At 37.4% G+C, this 19251-nt stretch overlaps 1 protein-coding gene across 3 annotated transcripts in view; it reads left to right on the top strand.

Moving 5' to 3' along the window:
- Positions 1 to 19251, top strand: part of LOC122572823 (small conductance calcium-activated potassium channel protein) — a 234319-nt gene that overhangs the window by 86625 nt on the left and 128443 nt on the right. Inside the window, exon 4 of one of the 3 annotated variants that reach the window (XM_043738334.1) lies at positions 6094 to 6315. The exons of 1 other annotated variant lie outside the window; for it this stretch is intronic. In XM_043738334.1, coding sequence (XP_043594269.1) covers positions 6094 to 6315 — 222 coding nt within the window. The remainder of the gene's footprint in view (positions 1 to 6093; positions 6316 to 19251) is intronic. One more of the 3 variants, XM_043738335.1, reaches the window with a different exon arrangement.

Genomic DNA, 19251 nt, shown 5'->3' with positions numbered 1-19251 from the left:
CTGAATTACTATTCAGTCCAGTGAAATCAAAATATAATACGACATCTCGCGATGGCAGTGTCAATAATACGTTCGGCCGTGTAGCATCTCGCTTACGTGGACGACCGAGGAAATAATGAACGAGAATTGGCAATTTGCAGAGTCTCTTCGTCGAAGGTCGATATCAATTTCCCTTTCTTCTATTGAAAGCCTCTCATTAAAAGGGATCGAATGAAAACCGTTCGTGAATCAGTCGCCTACGTTCCTCTGTTTCTTCCTCTCTCTTCTCTATACCTTTTTTTTTTTTTTTTACTTTTCCATTACGCGTAGTGAGAGGAAAAAAAGGGATCAAATAGGTCACTCTCGGCATTTAATCGTCGACAGGAAACACTTTAATGAAAGGAACGATCACTTTCACCTTCGTTGTTATAAAAACGAAGTGGAGGAGCTCGGAATGTTTTTGTTGAGCGTTTCCTTTTTATTGTCTCCTTTGATAGAGGTTTTGATTGCCAATGAATGGTATGCGACGTGTCACGGTTCTTTTATTGAAAGCAAGCTTGAGGTTTCAGTTGATCAAGCCTATTTTCTCGATCCTCTGTGTTTCTGTGCTTTTTCTCTCGGAAAGATTTTTAGATGTTTAGTCGCTTCCGCAAGCACTGTTTAGAACGTTAGATTCCCTCAGTCTAGTGGTTATGATTAATATATGTTTGAAATAGTGAAAAAAGGACAAGAAAGTTTGTCACGCTCTCTTGTTATTAATTACAAGCTAGTAATATATTTGTTATTAAAATATATTAAAAACCAATAGTATTAGTTTTTGGTGAAGCTGAGAACGCGATATTAATTATGGTCGTGCTTTACTTTCAGCTTTGATGTAGCGTGTTTAGTATATTTTATTACGAATATATCACCGTTTAGTTTCCAAGGGTGACTTATTATAAGAATATTATTAGGTTGCATTAGCTTGTTTATTCGACCATTCGCGGAGAGACGAGATCGCGAGAAAGCACGTCAACGGGAGCCGTAAATTGCCGTTACGATTAGATAACCGACGCCACGAAATGATCGATGCCCTTATTTCTGTTAAGATAATAGGGGTGGTTCAATTGAGTTTACACTGAATTAACACGTATAAATTAATGTTTATTCCAACAACTTTGTAAAGAAGATAGTTACACTGATGCGTATGTACGAGTTAAGTAAGTGATTGATCTAAGGGTAGAAATCCGGTAAAGATATATTGACTATTCTAACGATGAAGAATAAGTAATAAGCGTCTAACGTACGGGACCATCGAATTTGTTGATGACAATTTTAGTTATGGAAGTGAGGGCAGTAGACGTTACTTCTGATCGGATAATAAGAAGATTAGTGGACTACGAAGGGTCTTAGCCGCCCTCGATAGAAAGTTGCTAATGGGAAGCATCATACGTGAGAAAAAGTATCTTTCCCGTGTCTTCCCGCAGTAATCAATAAACTTTAGAAAACGATTTAGTAAAAAGATCTTTGTTCGGTCTGAAGGACCTTAGCTAGAAAATTCCTGAGATTTATGGTAGGTCCTTAAGGCTATTGAGGGTACACAGTAAGGATGTGTAGACATCTGGTTGCCATGTTGCCCGCGGTGTGTAGCCTGGTTTAGGTAAGGAGTCGTCCGACGTAACAACCTTTTAGAAGACAACAGTTACGAATTAACAACGAGAGTAAATGAATAGTACTGCCTAATCTTTTGATAAAGATTATCGCGAAAAACAGATATTCTGTTCACTATGTAGAGACATTAAGGCGCTTCACGAGCAGATGACGAGCGTCCTCGTACAAATTTCATTGCGGAAATCATCGACAAACAGCCCGGTGCCACAGAACTTCCGGTTTCTCGTCGGTATATTGCACTTTCGGAAACAGACGAGCAGTTTCAGTTTCAAATATTTAGGATGCAGCGCCGTCAGACGACCCGGTTCCAATAGACGCGGTGGAACATTCTCTTGTGTCTGGAAACTATAGTACGAAAAGTTTGCCATACATTTGCTAGATATAGCAAACACATTGTACCATCGTACATTTATGTCTGTCCAGGCATAATACGTCTGAGCTTTCTAACTTGTAGAAATGTTTCAATTTTAATATTAAATTTGCTCAGGGGTTAAGACATACCAATAAGTCAGAAATCTTATTAGCGAAAGATTTAAGAATTAAATCAAACATGATTAAATTACTTAGTTCAATTGAAATGTACTGTACATCTTCCTATTTCAAGTCTCGTTGTCAGAAGTGGAAATGATCAATTGTAGTTTCGGAAAATTGTATAATTTCGATATTAGAGTGTACGATTAAGATTTCATTCGTTAGAGACTGAATAATTAATCTTGATGAAGCTGATAGATTCGTAATTGTACGACGTTAGCGTGTGAAAAAGGTTAGAAATACAAAGAAATACAAAATCTAATAAACATGTACACCGAAGTAATAAAGCCAACAATGTTATACAAGCCACCCCAATTCTTGCCCAAGGAAATGGTCTTACTCGAAGGGAAGCAACCCTCGGGTGGGGTTCTATGTTCGTAAAGACTACTTTTCGACTAGTCCTTAGTCATGAAGGCAATGTCACAGGCCGTTAACCTCGATTATCCTCGTAACCTGGATTATTCGGTGTTATAGGAAAAAAAGGTCAACTAATCGCGTCTGGAATATTATTGGAGCATTCTCGATCGGTCGCGATTCGTCCGAGTGCCAACCACGAAAGAAAAAGTTAAATCGTTGCAACAGCATTGATTCGGCAACTTATGCGCTGTAAGTAGTTCACTGACACGAACTCTCTTAGACGATCGCCTTAGATTCTTTCGATTCTCATCTTGAGGTCTCCACTTGCCAGAAGCTGCGATATTTATCTTTGAGTGCAGCGAGACATAATCGATTCTTGAGCAGGAAGTTCTGAGTAGGTACTAAATTCGATTTATCTTTCACTTTTTAATATTTGTAAATTTTTCAGAGCAGTTTTTTATTCTGTACTAATTAATCATTTTCTCGTAATTAATAGGTTGCTTAATACTTGCTGTTGGTTAATCCTTTTATGGCTATCCAGAAAGTTTAAAAATTTCAAAGAGCTTCATACAAGACACGTAACATATAAAAGGTTTCTACGAGTTTTCGAGTATTCTCTTAAGCTGGTGTACAAATAACAAGATACATAAAAGAATGGTACAGCTTGGATTAAAAATACAGATACTGCGGTTGGCACGCTGCTCTTCCAAAGATCTATTTCTCGTGATTCGAAACTTTCGCCACTCGTCAGTCTATCAACTCGTCTTTAATTAACGAAACCAAACGGGTTGGCACAAATCTCTTCCAGAAGTCCATTCCTCGCGAAACTTTCCCACCCCTCCATACGGAAACACCTCGATTCGATTACAACGTGGTGCCAGATCGAAGCAACCGCAAAGCCAATCTTTCACCCGATCAAGTCAACTCGATAATGGAGATCGGCGTCTAAAGTGACTCCAATACATTTGAATAGATTTCTCCGTAGAGCGGTAGCGTTCGAAGCAGTTCCACGGAGTCGCTCTCGTAACAGCCACTCCCAGCGAAGTCTGCAGTTTTGCGGATTTCAGCGAAGTAGCCGCGCTATTGGAGACCCGGATTCCCACGGCATCAGCGTAATCTTCGACCGAACTTCGTCGAACCTAATATTTTCCGCAAGTTTACGCGGTCCTTCTCCTTTCGTAATCACGTTTCCCGTTAACGGTGTAATTTACAGTCAACCACCCAGCCATAATCTTGTGTCTCGCAAGGTACACGCTAAACTAGTTCCTCAGAAGTTCGATAATTATCTCGCTACAACGAGCCTCTCGACACAGCAGCGTCCCGTTAACTGTTCGAGATTTAATTTTTCCAATTGCCTTCGTAATTATGGACGAGGTATTCCGCGACACGATATCGTTCATGCGACGTTATGTTTTACGTAATGATTCGAGATCCGTATCATTAGGACTGTTAAGATACGAGATATTTTGTCTAAATGCTTCGAGCAAGAAATTACTTTGTGAGATATTTCACATTTTTCAGTTATTCCATAGAAATAATAAGCAGAAAATGTATTTGCAAAATATTCGAGGCGAGAAATTAATTTCTGAGATATTTCATCTGGAGATGAATAAAATATTTAACTATGACCAGTTAACGAAGGGCTGTTGTGTAACAAGCTTCTCCATGAAGCTTCCACCATGGCAACATCATTTATTCGTCGTAAGATGAACGCAGTAATTCATCGATCGAACACATTCGGTAAATCCCTAGCTGGCAAATAGTCGGAGCTTCGTAGTACGAATCGGTCATTAAGCTATCCGGAGACGTGGCTTCCAATCGGCTTAGCTTTCGGATCGAGTTTCGACGCCAACAGGCTAACAACAAGCGGATGAGATTAGAGGAAACTCCTCAAATTCGTTTCCCTATGATCGGCCAATGAAATTTCACCAACGATACAAAATGTCCACGCGCGACACAGTAGCCCCCCTTCAGCAGCATCCTGTAGCATCTGATATATTCTCTCTGGTTCGATGACCATCGAATTCTCTTCCATCCAGCTGCTCCTCTTTCTCTCTGTAGTAAACTTATATGCGTTGTTCGCAAGTCATCGCCCACGTGAACGTAAAGTAGATAGCGAGCGTAGTTGGCAGACCTTTAAGTAGAACGCGGTAAGAATAACATCATCAATTTTCCGGTGCACCATCTGCTCGCATCATCCATTAGCGTTCTTTTGCATCGCTAAGCCCCGATTTTGGACCGGGTCACCCGTGGCGCTTGCACGCCCGGAAAAATAACTGCGATCCTGACGAGCTTCTCATTCGATTGTTCGCCAGTGTCCCCCACCAACGTCGCCAGCAACACCCAACCCCACCGCCCATAGAGAGTACACCACCCCCGTTCGTAGAGAGATCTGGTCCGGTAGAACTAGTTTCGAAACCGAAGTTCCTTTAGTCTAGCGGCAGTAGCGGCCGAGTCTAGCGAAAAACGTAGTGGTCAGCCTTCTTAGATGACGTAGAGGATCATTAAGTTTTTCATACGCTTTTGTACTCGAGTTACATCGTTCCCACTAGCTGCTGCTCGCCCACTTATATCGAAACCTACCTTGCCAGACATTGATCGTGTTCAAAGAGTGAAGAAAGACAGGCCTAGAGAAGGATTGACGAGGGACGAGATGTAGAATCGAGATGAACGCGTTCCAAGATTGTACACTGTACACGTGTCTGCTTTTGTCTCTATGATCGTTTCTCCCACTCTGTCTCTGTCTTTGTCTCTGGCTTTCATACGATGCACCGGGTGATATTCAACCATAAGTCGCTCTGGTACGCCGCTCGTCGTGCGGGAATAAAGGAGCGAATGAATTACCGAGTTCCGGCTGCGAAACTTTATGAACCGAAGTATTTCTTCCGTTCTTCCTCCATAAACAGTTTCCACGAAAGTTTCACGGTTTACAAGCGTCGAACCATGTAACTTTTGTTGGAACCATCTTATAATTCTGGGAATGTCCGGAATGAAGTACTTCGCGTGATGAAGCTTGCTTCGACGATCTGTATATGTATTCTTCTCGCACGACAGACCGTTTACCAGTGGCTTGCCGTCAAGCTGAATGAATCACCCTGTACAAGGATGATTTAAAAGGAGAAATCGATGCTTAGTCGATGATAAGTCGATCACTGTAAGATAGACAGCTTCTAACAAACGTGTCTCTAATTTCAAATAATCATGTTGACGAGGGTGTTTAGAATTTGTAAAAAATATTTACAAATTTAATTATTATTTATTAAATTTATTTATTAAACATTTTTATGTATACCTAAAACATATATTTCTTGAAAATATAGAAAAACTTCTGCCTTTGTAGTTATTTTAAATTAAAGACACTTTTAGAAGAACTGTTTGATCAAAGCATAGATCACTCTCCTTAAGTCGTCTCGTATCAGAACACTTTGTCTCTTCTCGTGTGATCCATATAGAGCATAGCCTTGTCTATTGTCACTCGTCAACCACTGCACCTGTTTGCCACTCTCTCTACTGTGTCTAAGTATGCTATAAGAGTGCTGTCAGTGTGGAATAACAACGTGTTAAAAACACGCCCAGTTCCCCTGGTGGTGCAAATCGTCGTCGACGACAATGCCGACGACGCCTCCGCCACCCATCGCTGCGGTACCCGGCCCCGGTTCCGGTTCAGGCTCTGGTTCCGGTTCACAGGGTGCCCAGGGCGTCGTACTCTGTCCACGTACGCTGTCGCAGGTCCGACGTTCACGGCTACGAAGGGCCCTCACCGAGGCGACCGCCGAGACCGTCAACTACGTCAAGACGGTGGGCACGATACTTCCGACTAAGCCGTAATGCCTGATCTATCTTAACCACCCGTATTATACACGATTATTTGCAATTTTGATTAGTTACAATTTTGCATCGTACACACGCACGGATCGAGAGTCGAGTCGATCGCGTTCTTTTGGAACGTTAGCTTTTAAAGCATCGCTTTTATTTCACTTTCGCTTCAATAGCACGTTACTGACACTAAGATGGGTTAAATGGGAATTTTGAAAAATTGTTAGGGTTTAATACGAGCACTACTGACAATTGAAATATAGAATTTTCGTCAAAGAAGTTAAATAAAATTTATGTAAAATGTGCTTAGGTTAAGTAGTACGTTCAAATTTGATGGTGGTAGCTGGTAATAAATAAGAGATTGGAAGTACATACAAAGACGAAGCTACTCGATTCCAAAAGAACTCGGTTATCGAAGTTAAAAACGATAACGCGTTTAATTTTCTCGGGATTTCCCTGCTCGGATGTTAAAAGACATCGAAGCGGCACGTTACCTTCCATCTTCGACGATAGGAGCAAAAGTTGGATTTTTCTCGGGGATAAAAGGATCGTATCCGAACAATTCGATCCTGCGTCGTTAGCATCCTCGCAAGGGGAATCGTATTCCGGTATGTGAAATCGTTCCGATCTAACCTTACCTCGACGCTCGAGGATACGCGCGATATTAATGCAGCATGCATTTTATCGTGCGTACGTGCGATTATGTGTCCGAGCACCGTAGTTAGCGTCACTGACCTATAGAACATGCCTCTCACCCACTATTCACCGTCACGCTATGAAGTATTGCAACCAATTTACGAACCTAGACCTTAGATCTATCTCTCACCCAGCCATGACCTGCATTCTTCGATCCTGATGGCCGATATATCGGAAGAAACGCCAACGAAGAATCCGAAGTGCCGTTTCGTTCCCCTTTATTAAACTTTCGTCGGAAACGAACGAAAGATAAGACGGTTTAATAAGGAACTACATTTTCTCCCGTTATATAATTAAAATTTATTGAAACGTTTTCGAGGAATGAAGAGTTTCTTTTAATTAATCGAGATCGTAGCTATATAAATTCACTAGCTCGCATTTATGAAATAACTTTTATGTACTCGCTGCTGAGGTTACATTATGTACCAACTTCCGCCAGCATAGTTCGCAAACTCTGACTGTTCATCGATCGGAGTCGAGGATGTCTGCTGTTTCCTTGAAACAATATTAGTACGTGATTAATATACATCTACTTTTAACGAAATAATCGAGACATGGAATACTAGGAAGAGATTGTCTGTTTGTATTCTTTTTTTTCTTCGAAAAGCACGATGGGAATTTTACCGATTTTTTAATAATATTCATAACAAGCGAACCAGGTTTTTTGAAAGAATTAGAAAATTAGGTATTCTTTAGTGTTAATAGTATATTATATTTAACGGAACTAATCTCGAGATTAATGAATAACAGAGAAACGAAAAAGAGAAGGAAAAGAATAAGGGAGGCAGACGAGGCTGCGAAGTAATGGCAGAGAAGAAATAAAAGAAGGAAAAGTAAAGGAAAGTAAAGGAAAACAAATCTCTACGGAATTAAACAAGCAATTAAACCATTAGTTACCATCTCGAAACCGTCTTATCTTTACTTCCCAACGAATTTCTTGCTTCTTGATCTTGCGTAGTACTCAGACTGCTATTTGCCGCCCACGATGTAGCAGCATGCCCTCTCTTTCTCCCTTTTGCCTAAAAGAATTCACAGAATCGCGTATCTTGAATACAGCAGCGCGAACAACGAAGTTTAATATCGTGCTTGGTGAAATACGTTTTCTTTATGCACTTCCCTTTTTCCGCGCATTCTTTATCGAACTAACTTTGCCCGCCGCATATGCCAGATTTACGATCGTGAATTTCTACTACGTATACGGGCAGAGACATGTTATAAAGCTTCGAGGCATATAACGGAAAATTAGCGTCTCGCGTCTCACACAAACGTTAAGCCTGATTTCCCTGCCTCTTTCATCTTAGATGCCCTAGAATTGTTAGTGATTGGTTCGCTTAGAAAATTAATTAGGAGATGTTACTTAAATTTTAGTTTAATCTTAAAAAAACAAGAGAAATTATTTTTCTAAGGGGCTTCTAAATCCCATTTGGCCGAAAACCAAAGTATAAAGAAACCTAGAAAGTTATAAAACATAAAAATACTATTTTCAATTCAATCAAAATCTTTCAATTTCGAACGAAAAAATGGCCTGTCAGCACGAATTCATCCATCTACTATCGACAACGATCAAAATTCAGATGGACATTATTGCTTCGCGAACGACGACAATTTGGCTCGTTTGCTACGCGCTTTTCACCGGTTCACCGGTCGGAAACAGTGGCACGAACAAATGGCGTGCTTACGCTTTTGGAAACGGTCGAAACGCGCCTCTGGTAAATTACAACGCGTCTCTCTGAGCGCGAACGATTCCGGAAGGCCCGTTTCGATGTTAGTTTCGCTCGACGAGCGGACAGCTTTCCAGCGTTAAATTTATCTTGGAAAATTTATCCATGCCTCGACTCGCCTTTTACAGCTTCTGCGCGTAGATCAATTCCCGCGAGGGCTATGTTCATCGATTCTTACAGGAAATTTGGAAATTTTACCTGATCTCGATCAAGAAAACATTTGAATTGAAAATAATAAATTTAAGGATATTAATAATATTACATTTTTTCATATTTTTCTCAAACTTGAGAAATATTTTTACAATAAGATAATAACTAATAATAATAATTAATAATAAAAGAAATTGTGTAAGGGATGAAAGTAATCCAAAGGATGCTTTCCACGTTCCACGACTATTTCCCAAAATTTAGAAAATTAAAATATTTTAAATATTCTATTTTGTACATATAAGATTCTACGTTTGAACAATTTATATTTAAATTGCGCGTTCGAGACAGTTCGCATTCCATAAATTCTCAAGTATTTCAGTATCAATTTCTACAGCCAACTTAATTATACGTAACCCGAAGTTTGCGAAGCGTATCGAGATCAGCCGAAAGAGCTTTCACGATATTATCATACGAAGTAAAATGAAATTACTAATCGTGGCAGACTCCAACCAGCTGTGTACCAGTGACACAATCTGCATCGTGATATCGTTACGATACGAGCCGAATACCGCGATCCACGTTGTTATTAAGCGAGTTCTGCTACTGGCATTTAAACGATGTCTTGGATAATTGAACAGGTTGTGAACGTGCTTCTACGATTGGAAGTCTATAGAAAATTCGACGAAACACTGCTGTATCCATAATATTAATAGCCGAACATGAACAGAACAATCGTTTTATTTATTAAACTCCAAAAGTACAACTATTACATTGAAACATATAAACGAGTTTTACGAGTCACGCTTCACTGAATGATAACAAATGTCCATTTAGATGCATGAAAGTTAAAAAAACTAAAAATGATTTATGAGATATTTTACAAAGCAATAAAAATATTTGTTTAAAAAAAAAGTTTACAAAGTTGCTACAACGAAATTCTTCATGCAATCCTATCTATGTAAATTTTTTTTCAAAGAGAACAATAGTAAAATAAAATCTATAATAAAATATAGCTATGTCACGCGAAAGTATTTGGACAGTTGTTATCATAGGTGAAAAGAATGATTTTAATTTATTAATTTCGATATCTATGCAAAGTGTAATTTCTTTCAAAGGGAACCTTTTATAACAAAATAAAGTCTCTAAGAGTATAAAGCAATAGAAATTGCCAGCATAAATTCTGTTTAAACAGAGCAATTGTAGTAAAAAGTAAAAGTCCTGACCTACTATATCGATAGATATACATAAATCAACGTAAACACAATTAACTCCCTTCTGCGTGCACACCAACATTTTAAGGGGCGGGAAATCACTTCGATGGATCGATGAATAAACGCGATGTAATTGCACGTGACGGTAGCGGTGTACAGAGCAAGTGTACAAGTCGTAGAGGATGAAATTATGTCGTAGACATTAAATCTTCGTAACTGATTGATTCGTCGTATTAATTCGCATGTTTCCGCGTAATGATTGTAATTAATATTCACCCTCTCCCTCTGCCTACGTTCTGCTACGTTACCGGCAGTTTCTATCGGACCTCGTTCATGGATCGTTACGATTTTGCCTCCTAACGACAGCATAGCCGTTAAACAGCGCCGCTTCTGATCGTAAAATAAATCGCCGAGATCGCGTAATACGACGTATGAATGAGATAAGGGAATTATGATTGTCCTCTGGCAGAATGCCGTTCTAAAAACGCGTTTATCTAGCAATTAACACTTGGGCCAATACACAGGCCAGGAGCGTTGTAAGGTTTAACGGCGCGGTTAATTTTGACTGATCATCGTACCACGAAATAGCGTTTCTCGTGTCGATATTACGCAGTCTATAGGTAAACGTCGGAAAAACGCGTGTCGGTTGTAGGTTGGTTTCAGGTTTTATTGGGTGTACGTATGTTGCAGCACTCTATTGTGCGGAAGATATGGAACATGGATGGCGAAAACGAGACCGATAGATGAAAATCTCGTTGAAAATCTGTGACGTGTGCATAAGGGAAATTGGAACATGTAAAAGGTATTTCGAAATTGGACTCTGATTATTCCTAGCGAAGGATGTAATATTAAGTTGATTACATTCTGTTAAGAATATAAAGGAGAAATTCGATATACAGATATATGCAATTGCGATCGATATGTGCAAATATTATTTTGTAATATTACATCGATTATGCTTTGATTGATTTCCTTACGAATACGAAGAAATAATTTTACTATCGAGATCGTATGTAGTTGATGATATGAGACAAAGATTGTGCGAAAGTCAAATGAACGATGATCAATAAAAAAATTCCTATTAAATTCGTAGCATCTCATTAACAGAAATTGGTGGAAATACTTATAACTGGAGGTGTAATGTTAACCTAATTATATTTCCATTAATTCTGCTACGAACATGGAATAATTTGGTTATCCAGGTCGAGGTTGATATAAGGGGAATTATGTAGAATATGTAAAATATGGTACATGAGAGAATTATAAAGCAAAGCTGATGGTTGTAGATAAAAACCTCTGTGAAACCCGCGACATTTATTTGAAAGAAATTGGAATGCGTGTACAGATTACAAAGCTCGACTGATTCGTAACGAGAGATGTAATATCCAGTCAATTATATTTTGATTCGTACGGTCTCGGGTGTAAACCGACACTTCACTTTTACAGAGAGATAATAATTTATGTACATTTTGTTAGTTTGAAATATTCAAGAGATAATTTATGCGAACTCTAATTTAAAACAGAAGAAAAGAATACGAAATGTTATTTAGCTGAATAATCGGGATCCAGTATAATATTAATTTTTTCTATCATGTAGTAATGACTGAGTTTCACTAATAAATTAATTAAACAACGCAGAATATGTACGAATAGAACGATGATCATCGATAGGATCATGAAATCGCCATTTAAACTACTCGCGAGCGCCATCCAATCGTAATTAATTGATTCGTTAATCGCTGTCTAGATAAGCAAATGTAATGAATTCCGCTGTTGATTAATCGCGATCGTGGAAATACGAAATTTCGAACAGACTATACCTGCCAGCTTAATCGCGCTATATGAACTATAGGACAGTTGCGAAATAAATGGTCGTATGACTTTTTCTCTTTCTTTTCAATTTTTCTTCTTTTTCAATGTTCGCTAATAAACCATGAAACGAGCCTCGTATTTTATTAAAAAATTTGTGGGAACGATTTACGATCCATTGATTTATTCTATCCTCGCGGTTTTTATTTGGTCTAATGATTTATTTTCTTTCGAAACAAGTGTTTCAATCACGTATCCTAGCTGTTTTATTAGTGTTACGTTGGACGGTTAAATCTACGTGGTTTGTGAAATTACGAGCTCACGTAAAGTACGGGTTCACGCGGTCGTGGAAGACGAACCGGGAATGACGACGAATGTTGAAATTCACATGACTGAAATTCAGATGACACAACTGCAGCTGTTAATCGCGCGATTCGTGGCCGAGCTGTAACTGCCAAGTAAGTTTATACGGAACGTTCTACGACAATCTTCTAACTATCTCGTAACCTAAGGTTCTGTTAACAGGTGAAACGATGATCGCGACTAATGTACTCCCTTCACGCAGTATTAATTAATGATATTAAAGTGTTCGCAAGACTCTTTACTATGCATATTTGCTACTATTACCAGTATTTCACGTTTCTACATTAAAATTGATCACCCTGTATACATAATCAGATTACAAATTTCTTCTACAACACAACAGTTTCGTTCAGATTTATGATATCTGAGATGATTAAAATATTAGTTGTTTAAATATTTGGAAAATTCTTTCACAAGAGAAAGATATTACAGGAAGAAAGAGACGTACAGGCGGACCTATTATACAACTAAATATAAATTCGAAACTCTCAGCGATTCTGCAGAGCAAACCTTCGAATACTTAGAAGGGCAAAGATTACTAGGAATAATTACATCGACAAATCATGCAAGTCAAAGTTTACATTCGGAATTTATACTGCGAAAATTCACGATTCGCCATAATCTTCTACTTACTCAGCAACCGCGATACCAGCCAAATTCGGGCTAAAGCCTCCCATGAATCACGAGTACGATAAAAATCTTCGATCTATTCGCAGATTCGCGAGTTTCTGTGGTTCTATCCATTCGTGTAATGCCGATCAAGAGCGTAAATCCGATGACTCTTTGGCAAACTGTATCTAGCGATTCACGTTCTATCTTCGCAAAATCCTCTAGTTCTCATCTCTTGAATGACCATGAATCACGACTAGAGTATCGAATATACATAGTACTACGTATTTTGAAGTAGATACCGTATTTAAGTGCTAGCCGGTCCAAATTACTTCTCGATGGTATCAACGTAGCGGGTATATTACCGAAATTGCGCGAAGCATGATTACCGCGCTTATTCAATAATTTCTATAATTTTTATATTTATAGATTAGATTATATATATAGATTATAATAAGAGATATAGAATAAGAGACATTTGTACATGAAAGAGTATTATTGGCATAAATGTCATAAAACTTATACGAAGTAGTAATTACTAGTGCATTTTTTTTTTAGAATTAAATAATACATTTCGTTCTAAGTAACCTGACCAGTCTCGAACACGAATTCATATTCAGTGAGTTACATTGGAAAATTGTCCATAATATGTATAAATTTATACGTACACGTACTTATAACGTAATTTTCTAATCAATAACATATCTACGTTAATAATTATTTCTACTATATTAAGTCATATAAGAAAAAAATTATTTCATTAAAATGTAAAAAAATTCAATGAAATCTAATAGAAGATACACAAGACGTTAAGATTATTTTTTCATTATCGCGTAAACAACAGTTCCTTTTGACGTTTAATTTTATTTGACATACATTTGGAGAGTGCCTTGGGGTGGGTTCGCGCGAGAAGGAAGTCTGAAAGTACGGAAGAAAGATGAAACGAAGAGTCACGAGGAGGTGAATATAAAGCAATTTCCACCTTGGCTGAAAAATCCGGCGCTTCATGGTGGTTTAGGGAAGGAATAAAGGACTTTTCAGACACATCCGCGAGCGGATCGAAGTGACAAGAAGTAAAGCTTACGTCGTGGCAATTTAATAAGATTTCTATTCGAAAACGACGCTGGAAATTCACGAATATGCATTGGATGAGTCGACGTTTCAATCGGTGTGTTTAAGAAAAAATTTCAACGTATTCGAATGATAAAAAGACGAGATAAATAGACCGAGAGTCGAAGCATTTATGTGTATGTATATACGTATCCCGTGTCGTTATTTCTGTTTATAATTTTTATAAAATTTTGCGTGCTTTGATATCTTCGTTGATACCTGTGTTTTTATCGATTGATATTTGATCTTGATGAGACAGGAAAAAGGTGTGGGCGTGAAACGACGTACTACATTTCTTAAAAGAGGATTTCGTTCTAGAAGGAATCGATTTGAAGCATGCACGACGGACGACTGCACTTGACTGGCAATAAGTCTCGGCTTGGCGAATTCCATGTACATTCCTATCCACCGTGTCAAGGGAACATCGCTTGTACCTTATCTTTTTTTCATTCCTGCAATTTTAGCAACCACGAAATATTTTATTAGCCACGATATATTCATGAAGAATCTGGTTCTTCGAATTACATCATCTTTTATGAAACAGCCTTAGACAACGTTGTTACGTCCGTCACCGCGAAATAATGGACGCAAAAAGATATGAAAAATTTAATGCAACTAAAAGCAAAGGAAGAGTTTCATTTTTAAAGATGTTCGCAAACCTGGATCGCTGGATCGGCTAATGTTGTTTATATATAATACTACCAGTTAGTTATTCATTACATATCAAAAAAATAAATATATAGTAATTTAAAAAAATCAAATCATACCAGATCCAGAATGTGTCGTTGCACCATAACTATCAATCCTCCAATGTAACTTTATTTGGCACGACGATCCACTGCTCGATTTTTCTCGTGCCTTTTCTCCTTATACGTTCTGTTATCCCGTCTTGGTCTCTCAGTCTCTTGCCCGCAAACGATCTTCATTTTTTTTCGTTGCGTCGCTGCAGTTCCCCGCCGCGATTATTATCTCGGAGAACGATGCCGCGACGACAAAAGATTTGTTGAAACGGTCTCTCGAGGCATCGCCCTGGCGGAACTCGAAGACTTTATCGAGGACAAAGCGACCGCCACGACTTCGAGTAGCCTATCCACAGAATAAATTCCTCTCCTTTCCCGTTGCTTTTTGGCCAAACGATCCTCCATTTCGGCGTTGAATTAATTGCCTCTTCGCTATCTTGCTGTTTCGTGAATTATTTCCTGATTGATCTTCCGAAAGAATTTGTTACAGCGTTTCTCTCTTCGTTTATCTACGAAAAAATTTTCCACAAAATATATTAAGACTCGTATATTAATTAGAAGGATGAAAAAACACGTGATGGATTAAATTGACCATGGTATAATAACAAAGATAGTTTTTAATCATCTTAAACGTCAGACAGGAAGACAGAGTAGCAACACGATAAAATCTGACTTGAAATTTTAATACGTCCTTTCCAAAGTATCATAGCCGGGCTTTGTAGTTAAAATCAAAGCGCACGACGAAAACGAACCTCGAGAAACAGCCACGAACTGTTGACATTTACAATTAAAGCATATAATACATTTAGGAAAACCAATTTCACGTGCAAACGTCTGTAAACTCAAATTCTTGTTCAAACTTCGAAGTATTTATATTTCTGGAAATTCGTTGTACTTTGTAACTTTCTAGCCTCTAGTCAGTAATAGATACGTCTGCTCTGTCAACTCATTAAAGATCGATTTTCCATTAAGGTAACGCCACATTTCCAATTTATTTTTTTCAGTCAATTTACATTGTTGACTTCCGTGTTGGAATGCGTAGAAAAAGTTTGCAGGAAAAGTAATAAATTATGAATTGCATTATTGATCTTGTTGTTAAATGTAAAATTAGATATAATAGAATATACTTTTGACGATAAGTGTATACTGTATATTCTGCTTATGATGCTGGTTTATTAAATGGGTTTATTAAATTTCATGCGACTTCGAAATGCAAACGGCAGAAGAAGACAGTTACAAGTGGCAGCGTGTCGTCGTTAAATGATGATGTTGGAGAAATTGTTAGTCAGTTCGTATAACCGATAGAAAGCCATGCCATGCGTGCGCGATTGGAGCGCGTTATTATTGTCCGGTTGCTCGTGTCGTTGTTTCACTGATAGCATGAAGGTGCCTGAGTCTGACGCATCACCTGATATACTACTGGCTGACCGGAAAGCGTCGTATCTACTGCACTAGGCTGCGACACGACAGCGTGGTGCACAGCGCGCGTCGATCACAGCTCATGATCTAATCGTCACTGACTTATTTTACCATAACGTATCAATTAATGTATTTCATATGTGATACTTTGTTTATGTTAAACCGTAGTTTTAAAAGATAAATTGGAATATGAAGCTACAGATTCAATTATATATAATCAAATAATAATAAATTAAATTAAATACATCAACAGATGGTGTATAAATTATACAAAGTAATATATTAATTATGATAAATTCAAAATTGCGAAGTGGAATAGATAATACAAATTTCTGAAATGGAGTTTCACGCTTTGCTCTTCAAGTTTCGAGGGCAAAACAAAGGTCCGAAGTGAAATAAATAACAAAAGATCATACTGCTTTAGTAGATAGCTTGTGCAGCTGTTTTTGATAGAGATTAAATGCTATTTTCATTTGCTTAATAGCAGGCATTGGGGCAACAATCAATCGCAATATTTACCGAATAACAGCTAGTATTACAACAACAATGGCTAGTATTAGGTACGACCATTTCACAAATACTGTTTCAAGTAAACTTCCATTACAGACAAATATTGAAATATCCATTGATTCGATTGATCTTTCGAATCTTGTGTTTTTTAACATATTCGTTGTTACTGATGCATATGTTGCATTAATCCTTATTGCATATTTGTAAGTTTGTATTTTGTATATATTTGTAAGTTTACGCTACATTTTGACAGACATATTTAAAAGAAGAAACAAAGCAATGGACAATATTACTTAAGATACGAATATCTCTTGATTTCTTTCCTTAAAAAATGAGAAATATTTTAGTAGTAGAGAATCGAAAGAATATTTAAACTTGTTGTTGAAATTAGACCTAATCGCATCTCTGGAGACATTTATATCGTAGAATGGTACGAGATTAAAAATTGACGTGTTGGTCGTCGAACGATCAGGTTAAAATACACGTAACGAGTTGCTGTTTGGTCAGCGAATAGTACGGTTATGGAGAGAGGACAGAGGAGCACGAATGCAGCGCCATGACTGCATCACGTTCCATTACATGCACGCTTGGAAATACTGGCCTAGCTGTATGTATGCTGCATTCCGAGGCGTACGTGACACTTGTAGTTAAAATACAGCAGGACGTACTAATCGAATAAATTTTCTGTGTTTGCTGGACGAAGCACGCCTGGCTTTCCTATTTAATAGCGAATTTAACATTCTTACTTTACGATCGATGAGCACGGGCCAATAGAATGGTGTTCACGATGCATATTTTAGATTTTTGAACAGGATCGTACTTTGTAAGGTATAGGAATTCTTGCTCATTTTATACCACAACTGAATAACGCGAAACGAACGTAAAAATCGCTTAAAATTCACAAAAAAAATGTAGACGAAAAGAAAATAAATTATTATTTACTACATAAACTATAAAGGGCTTTGTGTTAATTATATTATCTTCTTAAATTTACCTTGAAAGTCGCGATTATTTATGCCACATTTTTGCGATGAATAATTCATCTATTTTTTGAGAAGTTGAACATTAATCACTGAACAATTGATGAACATCGATCAATAATAAAATTTAAAAAGTTTACAGAAAGTGAAATTGGTTTATTTAGCATCTTCGACTTTGACTCAATTTACTGTTTCGTCTCGAGGATGTTCGTCTTTTTCAGGAATCTCTGCGGACACCCTGTCACTGTCTGACTAAACATTGATTTACCTACTGACCATTGTATCTTCTTTCACTGATATTGAAAATTACATCTACATTCGTAACCTATCGCATTAAAGCGCAATGAAAATCTATGGCCATCGGTATATACAATGTACACTTACCAATCGCATTCTACAATATCCATCAATCTCAAACAACTGACCAACGACGATACAAGTCGCGTTGTTGAAAAATTTCCGTTTACCTTGAATCGTAAGGATTCTAAAGTTTACTGTTCACTGTGATGTTTTTTAAACAATCCGTAGTGGTACTTGCAACCAAAAATTCTACTTAATCAAAAAGAGAAACATACTTCTTCATTTGTTCAATAAAAGGATTTTGGAACGATACATACTGACGTGTAGAGTTGAAATTTGCTCAGTAAGATTATTGTTGAAAAATTAATATATCTTTTAAACACTCTGTAGTGTGAACACAACAAGTTTTATTCATATTATTATCGAAGACAATAAAAATAGCATAGCAAGTAAGGAAAGCTTCTTTAATTTCTAACATTCTTACCATTCAATTATATATTCTTCAAGAATTGTAATTCTTGAATTAATCAATAAAACTCGATATCTGCTGTGAAGTATCTTCTAATTCCTGAATAGGCATGGCCTTGTATGCCAAAAATCTTCCATTCTAACTATAGCAGTCGAGGTTAAAGCGTAAAAACGATCCATCGTGAATTATTAAATGGATGCTTCTTAAAATCGTGTTCGGTGTTTCCTCAATTATACGGAGGTCGGGCTTGATTTGTCAGATGTATGTGAAACCTTTATATATATATATTTTAGTAAGCGCTTTGTTTAACAGAGAACATAGTATGAGCTTGAAGAAAAATTTATATAGTGTATATTTCTATATTTTTTGTATTATACCTATCATTACATAATTGTTTCATTAATTACTTATTCTCTGTGTAATTATTTGTATTAGTTTAGTTTATTAGCTGTTTTTATTTAATCGTACCAAATAGTATCTATTTTAATAAAATTAAATATTTTCATATATTTGTACAATGTTTTACGTGAAAAACAGAACTGCAGCATAGATTACAATCATTAGGTAATCTAGGTAATTTCTCTTAGATAACCCACGACCTATGTCGGAAGTTCTAGATAACAGGGTTAAATGCCAACCAACAATAAGCAAGACGACCGATGAAAATTGAGCAAAATTGCTAATATATCCCACGTAAAATATTCAATAAACGATAAAATAAACGAACATAATGGAAATGTGACCATGACGCTGGAAATTATTCGGAATGATTGATTTCGATCTAATAATATCTTCGCGAAAATCTCCGATCGCATACGAAAACGCTGGATG

The sequence above is a fragment of the Bombus pyrosoma genome, linkage group LG11 (assembly GCF_014825855.1).
Source record: "Bombus pyrosoma isolate SC7728 linkage group LG11, ASM1482585v1, whole genome shotgun sequence".
Classification (NCBI taxonomy): Eukaryota; Metazoa; Arthropoda; class Insecta; order Hymenoptera; family Apidae; genus Bombus; species Bombus pyrosoma.
This window is presented reverse-complemented; position numbering and strand designations above follow the sequence as displayed.